The sequence below is a fragment of the Hypanus sabinus genome, chromosome 9, assembly GCF_030144855.1.
Source record: "Hypanus sabinus isolate sHypSab1 chromosome 9, sHypSab1.hap1, whole genome shotgun sequence".
Lineage (NCBI taxonomy): Eukaryota > Metazoa > Chordata > Chondrichthyes > Myliobatiformes > Dasyatidae > Hypanus > Hypanus sabinus.
Window position 1 is genome coordinate 23,445,299 of NC_082714.1, and position 15,737 is coordinate 23,461,035.

At 45.3% G+C, this 15,737-nt stretch overlaps 1 protein-coding gene and 1 long non-coding RNA gene across 14 annotated transcripts in view; one reads left to right on the top strand and one right to left on the bottom strand.

Moving 5' to 3' along the window:
* Positions 1 to 5,925: 5,925 nt before the first annotated feature.
* LOC132399180 (uncharacterized) lies at positions 5,926 to 10,525 on the bottom strand. Its single transcript, XR_009513903.1, has 2 exons — positions 10,388 to 10,525; positions 5,926 to 6,528 (listed from the first exon to the last, which is right to left on the bottom strand). It is a non-coding gene; the product is annotated as an uncharacterized LOC132399180 (long non-coding RNA).
* The window catches only part of mfsd1l (major facilitator superfamily domain containing 1-like), a 50,664-nt gene continuing 45,340 nt past the window's right edge, over positions 10,414 to 15,737 (top strand). For 12 of the 13 annotated variants that reach the window (XR_009513897.1, XR_009513900.1, XR_009513899.1 and 9 more), the window contains exon 1: positions 10,414 to 10,856. Coding sequence is in view for 6 of the 13 variants with exons in the window: in XM_059979268.1 (XP_059835251.1) it covers positions 10,718 to 10,856 (139 nt within the window). In the remaining 7 variants the exon portion in view is untranslated. The remainder of the gene's footprint in view (positions 10,857 to 15,737) is intronic. The other variant, XM_059979274.1, reaches the window with a different exon arrangement.

Consider the following 15,737-nt stretch of genomic DNA (forward strand, 5'->3'; position numbering starts at 1 on the left):
TTGAGAAAAAGTGCGCACTGCAGCTGCAGAGGTTGAGTATCAATAAGAATCAAGATGATGAAACAATATGTTCCACATAGAAGAATTATTTTTCAAATAATTCTGATTCCATCAAAACTAAAATGTCTTTCATTTTGAAAAGGATATTAATTGTTTAAAGTTCGAACAAGAGTAAAAACATAGTATTTTCCATAATATAACTAAAGCTCTTAGAAAGTTATCAATTTTGTGATTTTAATATTACTGTACTGTTTAAAGATTTTAATATTTGTTTTCTTTCCAATATAGCAAAATATTCATATTTTTTCTGCTTGTTGAAATATGTAGCCAAATGTACATTGTTTATGTAATCAGCTCTTCCTGACACTATTGCCTAGCAAAATAACATGCATTACTGTTATTAATTCTCCTTTAACATTATACCCACAGCGTAACAACAAGAAGCTTTGACCAGCAGCCAATCTGGACATCGGATGTTTTAAGAGAAGGGGGTTTCACTCAGGACCACTGCCCAGGTAGAAAAGGGAACAGCAAAATAGGGCTTTAATCAGCAACCAATCTGCATTTGTGATTGATTGATTGATTAGCAAGAGCAAATTAAAGGAAGATGGAGAAGCGCAGAGGCCTTTGTCTGAATGGACGGAGTCACAGTGGTGAGCGTGAGACTTTAGCTCTTCGAGACTTGAGCAGAAGCTTCAGTTAAACAAGGTAAAAAAAAAGGAAAAGCTCAAGGTTAAGATTTTTTTTTCTCCTTTCCTTCTGTGGTGAACTACATATACTTGTCTGGACATGCCCCCTGCTGACTGCTCTTGTGGCTCCTCCCACTGACCCCGGTATAAAGGCGATTGAGGCCTGAGCCCTGCCCTCAGTCTCCAGGATGTAGTATGGTGGTCAATTACTGCTTGTTCTTTCTTCCAGTCAATAAAAGCCAATATCTCGCCTCACATCTCCAAGAGTTATTGATGGTGCATCACCTTCTTTATATCTGCTCAGCTAGGGCAGAATAATGGGATGATCCTTTTGCAAACGTTCCTGATGACTACAGCTGTGAGAAATGTATCCAGCTGCAGGTTCTAACAATCCACGTTAAGGAATTGGAACTGGAATCGGAACCAGATGAACTCTGGATCATTCAGCTAAAGGGGTGATAGAGAGGTGATTATGCCCAGGGTGTAGGACACAGGAAACTGAGTGACAGGCAGGAAAAGGAAAGGAATTAAGGAACTAGTGTAGAATACCCCTGTGGCCATATCCCTCAACAATAGGTATATCACTTTGGATAATGTTACGGGAGAGGGGGTTGACATAACAGAGGACAGTCGCAGTGGTCATGTCTCCTGCTCTGAGTCAGGCTCTGTGATTCAGAAGGGTAGGGCGGGTGGGGGGGGGGAAGAAAAGGCACATTTAGTGATTGAGGATTCATTAGTTAGAGGAACAAACACGAGGTTCTGTGAGTGAGAACGAGATTTCCGGATGGTATGTTGCCTCCTGGGTGCCAGGGCCTGGGATATCTCGGATTGAGTCCTCAGCATTTCTAAGTGGGAGGGTGAAGAGCCAGAGGTCTTGGTCCATGTAGTTATCAATGACATGGGTAGGATGAATGACGAAGTTCTGCACGGGGAATTCAGGTAGTAGGTGCTGAGTTAAAGGGCAAGGCTTCCAGGGTTGTGATCTCAAGATTGCTACCCATGCCACATGCTGCTGAGGCCAGAAATAGGAAGATTACACAGTTTTATATGTGGCTAAGGAGTAGGTGTAGGAGGGGGGGCATAAGATTTTTGGATTATTGTGCTCTCTTCCAGGGATGGTGGGATCTGTACAGAAGGTACAGTTTGCACTTGAACTGGAGTGGGACTAATATCCTAGTGGGAAGGTTTGTTAATGCTGTATGTTGGGGTTTCAACGAGAGTTGCAGGGGATAAGAACCAGAGTGCCAGAACATTTAGTGGAGAGGTTATGGAGGCAGATGTGTGCAAGACTTCAGACAAAATTAGGAATCAAATGGTTGACCATGGTGGACTAGCACACTGAGTTGCATATACAGTATTTCAATGCAAGAAATATCATAGGAAAGGTGGATGAAAATGAGGTAGCTAATTTACAAACAGAAGCAATGTGTAGTAAGGAGAGGCTGTTGATTGGGAAAAATTGCATTCAACAGGATGAATTACAAAGTAAAAGGTAAACAAACTTGAAAAGGTTTAATACAATACTGAAGATGTTCTGTTTGAATGCACGCAGTATATGGAATAAGGTTGATGAACTTGTAGCACTGTTACAGATTGGCAAGGATGATGTTGTAGGCATCACTGAATCATGGCTAAAGGAAGATTATAGCTGGAAGTGTAATGTCCAAAGATGCACATTGTATCAATATGACAGGCAAGTAAGGCAGAGGGGGCAGCGTTGTTCTGTTGATACGTGGTGGCTGCAATTACCAGCCGCACCAGCAACCGGGCATATTAAAGTGTCCTGTAGCCGACCATCCTCCTGATAATCTGGTAAACGACTGAGCTGTTGCATTACACCAGCCAAAGTAGATGGGGTGGATAATTGGTTTGTGCCATTCTGCTACAGCCAGAGGGGTGTTCTCTGGAGCTGCTTCATTTATGCCATATCTTTTTAAGGAGAGAAGTGTTTTCTCTCCCCTGCAACTTACTATAGACTGGCCAGCATCGAATATAAACCCACAGTCAGGAGATGGGTGGTTTCTCTTGGTTTGAGGAGTATTTACTATATTATTGTAACCAAGTTCTGTTTTTTTTTTAATATAGCTGATTCAAGTTTGGACTCTAAAACAGTTCTGTTGAGTTTGTAATCATTTTGGGTAAATAAAACCCCTACTTTTTTTTTACCTTTACCTGCTCTCCCAGTTTTTTTACTTACTCTGGTCCTTCACAGATGGTGGCAGTGGTGGGATTAGCAGTAGGAGGTGTAGGAAAGGTATTTTGGATTTTTTTTTCCAACATGAAGAAGGCAGTAAGAGGAGGGAAAACACTGGCTGATTGAGAGCAGCAGCTGGAGTTGGGGGAGCAGTCTGAAACTGGAGCGGAAGGTGGGGCCAGGTCCTCAGAAATGGAGGAGCCCTGGGAGCCCACTAATTATTGACCCTGGCCGATATTCTTCGCATGTATATGGGGCAGCAGCAGGTATGAGATGCCCATTTGGCTGAGGAAACAGCATGCCAAGAGCAGTGATTTAAAGTGCTACAGCACCAGTTCAATCTGCTTCAGTTAGAGGTGCAGGTCCAACATTTGATCAACCTTCTGTTAAGACAGATACTTTGGGGGCAGATGTTGTGGGTTCAGATGCAGGTCCCCCTCCTGCCCAGGTAAACTCTGGGGTCTCCCGTGAGGATGGCTCTACAGTGGTACACTTGAGATCTACTCCGGTGCAAAGCTTCAGCAGCTGACTGATCCTGATGATATTGAACATTTTCTTGTCACTTTTGAGAGAACAGCAACAGCATGCAGAAGGCCAATTGAAGATTGGGCCTTTAGGCTCATTCCATTATTGACAGGCAAAGTTGGTAATTTGGTATGTTGGTAATTACTGACTATGCTACTAGATATCCAGAAGATTTTCCACTAAAATATGTCAAGGCTAAGTCAATTGCTTTTTTGTTTGGTGCAATTCTTTGCAAGGGTGGGGTTTCCTAAGGAAATTCTTAGTGATCAGGGACTAACTTCATGTCCAAGTTATTGAGGGATGTGTACAGACTGCTGGGGATTAAAGGTATCAGGACTACTCCATATCATCCCCAGACTGATGGGTTGACAGAAAGGTTCAACCAAACCCTTAAACAAATGCTCAGAAAGTTCATAAATGATACAGGATCTGATTGGGACCAATGGTTACCCTATTTGCTTTTTGCTTATAGGGAAGTACCTCAGGCATCAACTGGTTTTTCACCTTTTGAATTATTGTATGGACATAAGGTAAGAGGCCAACTTACTTTACTTAAAACCCACGGGGAAAAGAATCACAAAATAGCTGAGCCACAGGATGTCATAGCCTATGTTGTCCACATGAGGGAGAAATTGGAGAAAATGGCTGCATTGGCTCGGCAGAATGTGATGGAGGCTCAACAGAACCAAAAAACCTGGTACGACCAAACTGCCCGGGAGCAGAGTTTTTGCCCTGGACGGAAAGTTTTGGTAATGCTCCCTACATAAGAGAGCAAGCTTTTAGCTAAGTGGCAAGGAGTCCAACTGTGTATGAGATAGCAACTCCTGGCGAGGCATGCCCACAGAGAACTTTGCATGTTAACTTACTGAAAGAATGGTTTCCCAGGTCTGACCAGAAAGAGGTGTTGTTGATTAGACATGTGGAAGAAGAGGACGACGATGAGGATCAGTACCTTGCCCCTGCCTTGCCCGATCTTGTCCACCTCACAGCTGATCAGTGCCCTCTGTGTCCCGGAAGTTTTTAAAGAAATTCCTGGTCATACAAAAGTAATTGAACGTAACATTGTGCTTAAAAAGAATGCTGCTGCGAGAAGAAGGAGCTACAGAATCCTGGAGCGCTTCCTAGTGCCCCTAAAAAGGGAGATAGAACTGATGCGGTCCCTGGGCATGACTGAGGTATCAAGAAGTGAGTGGTGTAACCCCATTATCTTGGTTCCAAAGAAAGATGGTACTATAAGATTCTGTATAGATTTCCATCATCTGAATGCAATCTCTGAATTTGACTCCTATCCAGTTCCCTGCATTGATGAAGTTATTGACCGGTTGGGCAAATCAAAATTTCTAGCCACCATTGATCTCTGCAAAGGTTACTGGCAGGTGCTGTTGACTGTTCAGTCCAGTGAGCTGACAGCCTTCCGTACGCCATGGGGTCTGTATCAGTTCACTGTAATGCCTTTTGGACTGCATGGTACCCCAGCTACGTTCCAAAGATTGTTGGGATTTTCTGATTTCCCTGCAGTCTATTTGGATGATATTGTTGTTCGCAGTGCTACCTGGAAGGAGCCTACAGGTCACCTGGAGTCGGTCATCGGACGTCTCCAGGAAGCCGGGTTGACTGTCAACCCCTCAAAGTGTCAGTTTGCCAAGACTGAGACTGAATATCTTGGTTATATTATTGGCAACAGGGTTATCAAACCTCAGACCCACAAACTTCAAGCCATGCAGTCCTCTCCGCATCCACAGACAGACCCAGCCAAAGTCATTCCTTGGAATGTCAGGTTGGTACAGACAATTTGTGCCTAACTACCTAACTATTCCTCTCGTGCTGCTGTTCTCACAGATATGACTCAGCGGATGAGCCCTCAGCTGCAGTGGAATGAGGAAGCGGAATGTGCTTTCAAGGACCTCAAGGATGTGCTGAGTGAGAACCCTGTGTTGTGTAGTCCTGACTTTACTAAAGATTTTGTGTTGCAGACGGATGCCTCAGAGCGAGGTTTGGGAGCGGTGCTTTTGCAGGGAGAGCCCAGTGATCGTCACCCAGTGGCTGACATCAGCAGGAAGTTGTTCCCGAGGAAGACTCGTTATTTCACTGTGGAGAAAGAATGCTTGGCAGTGAAATGGGCTTTGGACTCCCTCAAGTATTATCTCCTGGGAAGAAAGTTCATCCTGGAAACTGATTATAAAGTCCTGAGGTGGATGGAAAGGATGAAGGATGCTAATAGCTGTATCACTCACTGGTATTTGGCAATGCAGCCGTATTGTTTCACCATCCAGCACATTCCCAGGTGAGATAATACCGCTGCAGACTTTTTATCACACTCTTAGGGCGTGATATCAGAAGGAGGGGAGTGTGTGTCAGCTGCAATTACCAGCCGTAATATTAAAGTGTCCTGTAGCCATCCATCCTCCTGATAATCTGGTAAACGACTGAGCTGTTGTGGTAAACCATGTATATAGGTTGTGTCACATACCCCAAGACTGGGCTACTGAACCTGCAGAAATGGAATACACGTTGGAGTCTGGTATTACTGTAACTAGTAGTGTTTATTAGTGAACTAAGTAATACAGTACTATAAAATGCAGATATATGAAACAGGTTAGCAATGATATATACAGAAATGTGGAAGTAGGAATCAAAACAAGCTCTTTCAAAGCCTAGGGGGTAAATGAATAGTCTTATAATGGTGCAGAGTTCAGTTCAGTTTAGTTTAGGTCGAGGTAGTTGCTGGTGTACCGTTGGAGAGAGAGAGGGGTGATGCAGTTGCTGTTGAATCTTCCGTTGTCTTCTTGTCCTGTTATGGTCACTGACTGTGACCCCGTACCAGGCACGACCATTCTTCAGTGGTAGGCTTGTCACCCAGGCAAGGGTGGACACACAAACAAACCCCCACTGTTCGTACCTTCACACACTGTGAGCCTCTGATCGATTCCCCCGAATCGATCCTCCAAATCCCCACATTCACGTGGGTGCACAGTGCTCCTTCAGTGTCCCGTGGTGTGTCTCCCTGAGTGTTCGCAGAACTGCTTTTTATCATCACTTTGCAAGTCACCGGCCATCCATTACCTGGTCCCGCCTTGCTGTCTCAGCAAGAATCCACACAAACAGGCAAAGAAAGTGTCCCTGAAGCAAAGGTAAACAATCAGCTAAAGCCATAATATTCAATCATCTCTCTCTCACTCATCTGCAGCAGGATGCCTCCCCCCTCTTCTCCTCTCTCTCTCTCTCTCTCATTAGCAGCATAGTTCACGGGGGGGGGGGGGGTCAACTCTGGACCCCATCTCAGCCTGGTTTACTCATCACAGTTGTATCTGTCTGGATATGCCCCTCTGCTGACTGCTCCTGTGGCTCCTCCCCCAGACTCCTGAATAAAGGCAATTGCGTCACTGCCCCTCCCACTGTGCAGGACAGACATACAGCATGGACATGGATCCATTTTACTGTTAATAAAAGCCTTTCAGTATTCACTCTACTTCCAGTCTTTTGGAGTAATTGATAGTGCATCAGCTGTTGCATTACACCAGTCTAAGTAGATGGGGCTGGATAATTGGTTTGTGCCATTCTGCTACAGCCAGAGGGGTGTTCTCTGGAGCTGCTTCATTTATGCCATATCTTTTTAAGGAGAGAAGTGTTTTCTCTCCCCTGCAATTTACTATAGACTGGCCAGCATCGAATATAAACCCGCAGTCAGATGAGTGGTGTCTCTTGGTTTGAGGAGTATTTAGTATGTGGTTGTAACCAAGCTCTGTTCTGTTCAGCTGATTCAAGTTTGGACTCTAGAACAGTTCTGTTGAGTTTGTAAACATTTTGGGTAATAAAACTCCTTTTTTTGTCACCTTTACCTGCTCTCCCAGTTTTATGCCTACTCTGGTCCTTCACATGGTAAAAAACTAAATCAAATCATTAGAAAGAAGTGACATTGGGTTGGAAGGTGTTGAATCCATGTGGATAGAGCTAAGGAACTGCAAGGGTAAAAAGACCTTGATGGGAACTGTATACAGACCCCCAAACAGTAGTAAGGATTTGGGCTACAAATTACAATGGGAGATGGAAAATGCATGACAATAGAGCAATGATACAATTGTCCTGGGGGCTTCAACATGCAGGTTGACTGGGAAAATCAGGTTGGTGCTGGATTCCAAGAAGGGGAATTTCTAGACCTCCTATGCGATAGCTTTTCAGAGCAGCTCGTAGTTGGGCCCACTAGGGGATCAGCTATTTTAGATTGGGTATTGTGCAATAAAACTGAACTGATTAGAGCGCTTAAAATTAAAGAACCCTTAGAGGCAAGTGATCATAATAAGATCAAATTCGCCCTGAAATTTGAGGAGAAACTAAAGTCAGACTGATCTGTATCACAGTTGAGTAAAGGGAATTACAGAGGCATGAGAGAGGAGTTGGCCAGAATTGATTGGAAAAGAACACTGGCAGGGATGACAGCAGAGCAACAATGGCAGGAATTTCATAAAGCAATTCGTAAGGCACAGGATATATAAATCTCAAAGAGGAAGGACTATACTAAAGGCAAGATAACACGACTATGACTAACAAGAGAAGTCAAAGCCAACATAAAATCCGAAGAGAGGGCATATATTAGAGCAAAAATTAGTGGGAAGTTACAGGATTGGGAAGCTTTTAAAAACCATCAGAAGGCAACCAAAAAAGTCATTAAGAAAGTAAGCTAGCCAATAATATTAAAGACAATATACCAAAAGTTTCTTCAGATACATGAAGTGAAAAAGAAAGTTGAGAATGGATATTAGACTGCTAGAAAACAATGTTAGAGAGGTAGTAATGGGGGACAAGGAAATGATATACGAACTGAATAAGTATTTTGCATCAGACTTCACTATGGAAGAAGACACTATAATGGCGTAAGTTCCAGGAGCCAGGAGGCATTAAGTGTGTGAAGTTACATAACTAGAGATAAGTTTCTTGGGGAAACTGAAAGATCTGAAGTCATCTGGACCAGATGGTGTACTCTCCCCAGGGTTCTGAAAGAGGTGGTTGAAAAGATTGTGGAGGCATTAATACTGATCTTTCAAGAATCGCTAGATCACTGGAATGGTTCCGGAAAACTGAAAAATTGCAAACATCAATACACTCTTCAAGAAAGGAGAGAGGCAGATGAAAGGAACTCAAAGGTCAATTAGTCTGACCTCAGTGGGTGGGAAGATGTTAGAATCGATGATTAAGGATGAGGTCTCAGGGCACTTGGAGGTATATGATAAAATAGGTATCTGTCAGCCATGGTTTCCTCAAGTGAAAGTCTTGCCTGGCAAATCTGTTGGAATTATTTGAAGAAATAACATGCAGGACAGGCAAATGAGAATCAATTGATGTTGTGTACTTTGATTTTCAGAAGGCCTTTGACAAGGTGCCACAAATGAGGCTGCTTAACAAATTACCAGCAAGATTCTATCATGGATAAAGCAGTGCTGATTGGCAGGAAGCAAAGAGTGGTAATAAAGGGAGCCTTTTCCGATTGGCTGCCAGTGACTAGTGGTAGTCCACAGAGGTCTGTATTGGGTCCAATTCTTTTTACGATATATATGTCAGGATGATGGAATTGATGGCTTTGATGCAAAGTTTGCAGACAATATGAAGATAGGTGGAGGGGCAGGTAGTTTTAAAGAAGTAGAGAGGCTATAGAAGGACATTGAGAGATGGAAAATGGGCAAAGAAATAACAGATAGAATACAGTATTGTGATTAACCAATCACAAAATCAGCAGTATAATAGGATTTTCAACAAGTAAAGCCTCCAAAGGAATGATGCGAGAGAAAATTGAAGAATCTTCACAATTACCTAAAATTGGAAATGTATTTCACTTATCACGTGAATCACAATGCAGTATTAGGAACATATCACAACGTTAATTTCCTGAGATCCACGTATGTACTTGTAGCATTCATGCCTCCCCCCGCCTGAAAAGCAGGAAAGCAAACTTGACCAATTGTTCTCCGAGATCTTTGAATCATTCAACACATAAAACTCATCCTTTGCAATGTGTCAGTCTGTGTCATTGTGGATACTTAAAGAAGTGTGTAAACAAGGTTGAATGAGTACAGAGAATATTTATAAGGATGTTGCCCAGTCCAGAGGACCTGTGTTATAAAGAAAGATTGAACGTAGAACGTCCTTAGAACGTAGAAGATTAAGAGGGCATTTGATAGAGTAATAGAAATAACGAGGGGTATGGATAGGTTAATTCAAGTAGGCTTTTTCCACTGGGGTTGAGTGGGACTTCAACCAGAGGTCATGGGTGAAGGATGAAAGATGAGAAGTTTAAGGGGAACATGAGGGGAATCTTGTCCATTCAGTCAGGGACTCCACGAGCTGCCAGCGCAGATGGTACAGGTGAGTTTGATTTCAACATTTAAGAGAAGTTTGGATAGGTACTTGGATGGTAAAGGTATAGAGGGCAATAGTCCTAGTGGTGATCAATTGGATTAGACAGTTTAAGTGGTTCAGCATGGAGTAGATGGGCCGAAGGGCTTGTTCTCTGCTGCACTTTTCCATGACGCTACTCGAAAACTCTTTCCTCCCAATAGCCCTCCAATTTTCTTTCATCCTTGAGCCTGTTCTGTATTGTACTGTTCTATGATCTAAAAACCATTGTACCCATTTCTGATTTTTTTTGGCAAATCTTTGTTCTAGAAGAAATAAGTGCCCTCATCCCCGCTAAGATCGTATCAATGTGGGGCAGAATAGTCCAGCTAAATCTTAAAGAAAACCCTTCTCAACTACCTGCCAAGCCACCTAGTTCAATTGTCACTTAACGTTCAAGCACAAAGCAACATACTGCAATGATTTACTATGTGACACAGCCATAAAGCATTAACGATCCAGTCGGCTTTATGGTAAAAGTTACCCTCAAGTCAAATCACAATTCTGTCTGCCATATTGTAAGTTAATACGTTACAACTTTCTTTTCTAACAGGCATCTCACAACAATTATCAATTCTCATTCTAACCGCACCTTGTCAAAATTGCAATATTAATGAAAAAGAAAAACTATGTTCAAAACATCCGGCACTTCACATCGGCAATCCGCTGAACTGTCTTTTATAAAACGGGAGAAAATCTGCAGACGCTGGCAGACGTTTCCAAGCAACGCACACAACAAAATGCTGGAGGAACTCAGCAGGCCAGGCAGCATCTGATGATGGGTCTCGGTCCGGAACGTCGATGATACTCTCTTCCGTAGATGCTGCCTGGCCTGCTGAGTTCCTCCAGAACTTTGTGTTAATTACAAAACGAATAGACTTCCCTTTGTCTTTTGGAACAGACTTCCGTGTTGTTCCCGGCGATGACGTCGGCTGTCGCGCTCAGCGGTGCAAGGACGCCTGCGTCTGAAACTGAGAACAAATACCGGAACACTCGGACTCGTCAAATCCGGCTTCGGGAACGGAGCAGGTTCTCCAACATGGCTCAGCCAGCAGAAAGAGGTCAGTATTGAAATGTTCACATGTCTCTGTCTGGCAGCGGGATCGACTGATCTCCTTCTGTGCCGTGAAGTTTCTCAGTCAGACAGTGTGATGAAGGGTATTTATTGCTCGTTTGAGCTACACCGAATCTGTCACTGGGATTCTGTGCAGAGGGACTGGTCTCTCCGCTGTATGGGACTGTTGCTCGTCCTGAGTGCGGATTAGATTAAGCGCTAGAATGAATTCTTTTGATCTAACATACTTACTAGATACTTTACTTTATTGTCACCAAACAATTGATACTGGAGCGTACAATCATCACAGTGATATTTGTTTCTGCGCTTCGCGCTCCCTGAAGTACATATCGAAGTAACTACGCCAAAGAAAGATTAAGATTATACTAGCTAAACCAAAGTGTAGTTGGAATTACATGTTGTTTTATGTACGTTACATGTACGTTAAAAACAAAGAATATTAAGATAAGATAACGTTTTGTTTGTGTCATTTTACATAAGGAACACACAACTGTGTTCCTCAGCCACCAGGGATAGAGTCCCCCTGGTCCTCACCTATCACCCTACCAGCCTACAGATCCAACGTATAATCCTCCGTAACTTCCGCCACCTCCTACGGGATCCCATTACCAGACACACCTCCTCCCCACCCCCACTCTCAGCTTTCCGCAGGGATCGCTCCCTACGCGACTCCCTTGTCCATTCATTCCACCCGCCCCCCCCCCCACCCATCCCTCCCCACCGACCTCCCTCCGGGCACTTATCCCTGCAAACGGAAGAAGTGCTACACCTGCCCCCACACTTCTTCCCTCACCACCATCCCGGGCCCCAGACAGTCCTTTCAGGTGAGGCACCACTTCACCTGCGAGTCACGGGGGTGATATACTGTATCCGGTGCTCCCGATGTGGCCATTTATACATTGCGGAGACCCGCCGCAGACTGGGAGACCGTTTCGCTGAACACCAGCGCTCAGTCCTCCAGCAGCGGCGGGAACTCCCTGTGGCCACACACTCCAATTCCACAGACCACTCCCACTCCGACATGTCTGTCCATGGCCTCCTCTACCGTCAAGATGAGGCCACACGCAGGTCGATGGAGCAATACCTTATCTCCCGCCTAGGTAGACTCCTACCTGCCGGCATGAACATTCAACTCACAGACCTCCGTTGATACCCCTACCCCCCCCCCCCCTTACCCCATCCTGATCTATAATTTTAGTCTGGTTCTCTTTCTCTCTCTTTCCCCCCCTCACTATAATCTCCCCCCAGCCCTACCTTTCTTTCTCTTTTATTTCCCAGAATTCTCCACCTTCCCCCCCCCAGCTCATTTCCCTTCAGCCTATCACTTCCTAACTCTCTACTTCATCCCTCTCCCTGCTCACTTCTTATACCCCCTCGACTATCCCATGTTACTTCACTCCTGATGAAGGGTTTCGGCCCGAAACGTCGTCACTACCTCCTCCCATAGTTGCTGTCTGGCCTGCTGAGTTCTGCCAGCATTTTGTGTTTTTACACGAATGTTAATCTTTACTTTGGCCATCTAATTGAAAATTGACCATAACTGTATGTACTTTGGTGGCCGAACTGCTCAGTACGAGAGACGTTTAATTCATTGTTTGTGTCTGCGCTGTGATTTCAGTCAGTCTCAATGCAGTAAACATGGAAAGGTTTTGAAGATTACGATGTAAAATCACCTTCTGCATAATCAGACGTGTCTCAACTTGTAATAGGGAAGGCTGAGGATTGCAAAATGTGAAAGCTTGTAAGATACACAAAATGCTGGAAGAACTCTGCAGGCTAGGCAGCATCTATGGATAAAAAGTTCAGTCGACTTTTTGGGCCGAGGCCCTTCCGCAGGACTGGAGGAAAAAAAGATGAGGGGTAGATTTAAAAGGTGGGGGGGGGGAGGGCACAAGGTGAGAGGTGAAGCCGGGAGGGGGAGGGATGAAGTAAAGAGCTGTGAATTTGATTGGTGATAGAAATATGGGGCTGGAGAAGGGAGAGTCTGATAGGAGAGGTCAGAAGGCCATGAAAGAAAGAAAGGGGGGGGGGGACACCAGAGGGAAGCGATGGGCAGGCAAGGAGATAAACTGAGAGAGGGACAAGGGGATGGGAAATGGTGAAGGGGGGGCACAGACTCTAGGGTGAAGTGACACCTCACCTGGCAGGAGTGTTTGGGGCCCTGAATGGTAGTGAGGGAGGAGGTGTAGGGGCAGATTTCGCACTTGTTTCGCTTGTAAGGATAAGTGCCAGGAGGGAGATTGGTGGGAAGCGACCAATTGACAAGGGAGTCACTTCGGGAGGGATCCCTGAGTCTGTATGGGTCATGTACTGTGCCTGTTGGGGCCTCCTGTATATCGGTGAGACCCGACGTCGATTGGGACATCGCTTCGACGAGCAGCAGAAGCGGGATCTCCCAGTGGCAACCAATTGTTATTCCACTTCCCATTCTGATATGTCTATCCACAGCCTCCTCTACTGTCGCGATGAGGCTACACTCAAGATGAAAAACAACACCTAATACTCCGCCTGGATAGCCTCTAACCTGATGGCATGAACATTGAATTCTGAACTTCCGATAATGCCCCCCCCTTCACCATTCCCCATTCCCTTTTCCCTGTCTCTTCTCATTTCCTTGCCTGTCAATCGCCTCCCTCTAGTGCTCCTTCCCCTTTTCTTCCTTCTGTCCCCTGCTTTCCCTAGCTCTGTATCTCGCCAAACATCTTCCCAGCTCTTTATTTAATCCCATCCCCTCCCGGTTTTACCTATCATCTTGTAACTCTCTCTTCCTGTAAATCTCTCTCCCCTCCCTCCGCCTTTTAAATCTATTTCTCATCTTTTTTTGCTCCAGTCTTGCCAAAGGGTATCGGCCGGAAACGTCGACTGTACTTTTTTTCCATCCTTTCAAGTGCCTGGCCTGCTGAGTTCCTCTAGCATTTTGTGTGTGTGTGTTGCTTTGATTTCCGGCATCTGCAGATTTTCTCTTGTTTTTGAAAGCCCTACCTGTGATGGATTTGCGTGTGGGATCTGAGCCCAGTTTAGGTTACCGGTCGGGCTTTTACAAATCTACCGTGTTTGCGGCAATTCCTCCCTGGCAGATTTCTTGTGTAGATTTTGGTTTGTCTTTAATCCAATACACTGTTCGCAAATTGTGATCTTTGCAGTGTTCCACAACGAGAAGAATTCACATCAGCATCTTTACTTTCTTAAAGGTTGAGGGAGGGTTGACCTGTTTCCGAACACTAACAAACACTAACATAGGTAAAAGTTATTGTTTGAATCCGAGCCGATTACGCCACGGCCCTATAGTGTGATTCATGTTTGCAAGCGTTACGGCGTTTCGGTACTGCAAAAGTGCGGAGAGAGAGACACTGAAGCGAGTCGACAGTTCACGGACTTCAATGCGAACTCTGCAGGATTTTAAGGAAAAGGAAAACGAGAAACGCTAAGACAACAGAGTCGTTATCCAAAACTGACGGAATGAAAGATGTCGACGCCGCTGATGAAAGCAATAGCTATGTATTGCCGTATATAACGTTGTGTTGGACCTTGCCCTGTACCCGGTGAGATGTCAGGAGCCACCGCACAGTATAGACCAAGGAACCATCCATCAAGTGGGGAGAAAGTGGGGGGGGGGGGGTGACTGGTGGCAGGGGAGACTGGCTTGAGCTGGGAAACCTGGACCACAGGTTGGATCTTCATTGATGCAGGTTTATGCGAGACCTTGCTTTTTCAGCTACAAATGGTCCCACAGAGCGCGGGGTCAATTTGCGGCTCCTGGCTTTCAGGGGAAGATCCCTTGACGCCAACCGGACCTCCTCTCCTGGCTTGAAAGGCCTCGCCTGCCGGCGGAGCCGATCAGCCCGCCGGGTATGATGTCTCCGAGCGCGCAGCAGAGAAGCTCTGGCTCGTCTCCAGCAGCGGTTGTAGCGCTGGATCAGCTGTTCCGCAGCAGGATCTCCGCATCAATCTCCTGGTCAGCTGATGGGTCTGGGTGTCGAAGGACCGAGTTTGTGGTTAAACGTCGCCTTAGTTCGGAAAATGTTTGATCGGCATCATTTGTCCGATGGGATCTTGCAGATGTCTTCCTGGTGTGTGCACTTTTAGGAGCCGCCGCAGTGATGAAATTCCGGATGATGTGGCGGTTAAAGTTCGCAAAGCCCATGAGAGGTGTTAGCCTTGGGGTTTATCCGTCCGTCAATCTCGCCAGCAGGACCAGACTTCGGTTTAGTCCGCAAGAAAGATGGCAAGCTCCGTCCGTGCATCGATGATCGACCCCTAAACAATATTACTGTGAGGAACAGCTACCCGCTACAATCTTTGATTGTAGATACTTTGGGCCATTCCGTAACCGCCTTAAATTTTCTTGGCTCCACTCGAACACTGGATGGGGTAAGAATATAGCCCCAAACGACACCTGGTCTTTATGCAACTCGCACTACTCTGGCTTAGCGTACAGGTTATCCTCGAGGAGCCGCCGGACGTGCCGGATGTATTCCTGATGAGAGCGAGAATCCATAAGAATGTCGTCCAAACGCACAAAAACGAACTGATTCTACAGATGTCTCTGAGCGCATCGTTAACTCGGGTCTGAAAACCAACAGAGGCGATGGCCAGACCAATGAGCATGACAAGGTATCCATAGTGGCCAGTGAGGTGTTGAAAAGTGTCTTTCACTCACATCATCTCTGATACCAAACAGATAATAAGCATTGCGCAGATCAATTTTGGAAAATATGATTGCTCCCTGGAGATGTTCGAACGCAGAGGCAAGCAGGGGAAGAGGGTAGCGGTGCCTCACAGAAATATTGTTTAGGGGCCGATAATCGATGCAGGGATGGAGCTTGCCATCATTCTTGGGGACATGAGATTCCCAGTGTCACCGGGG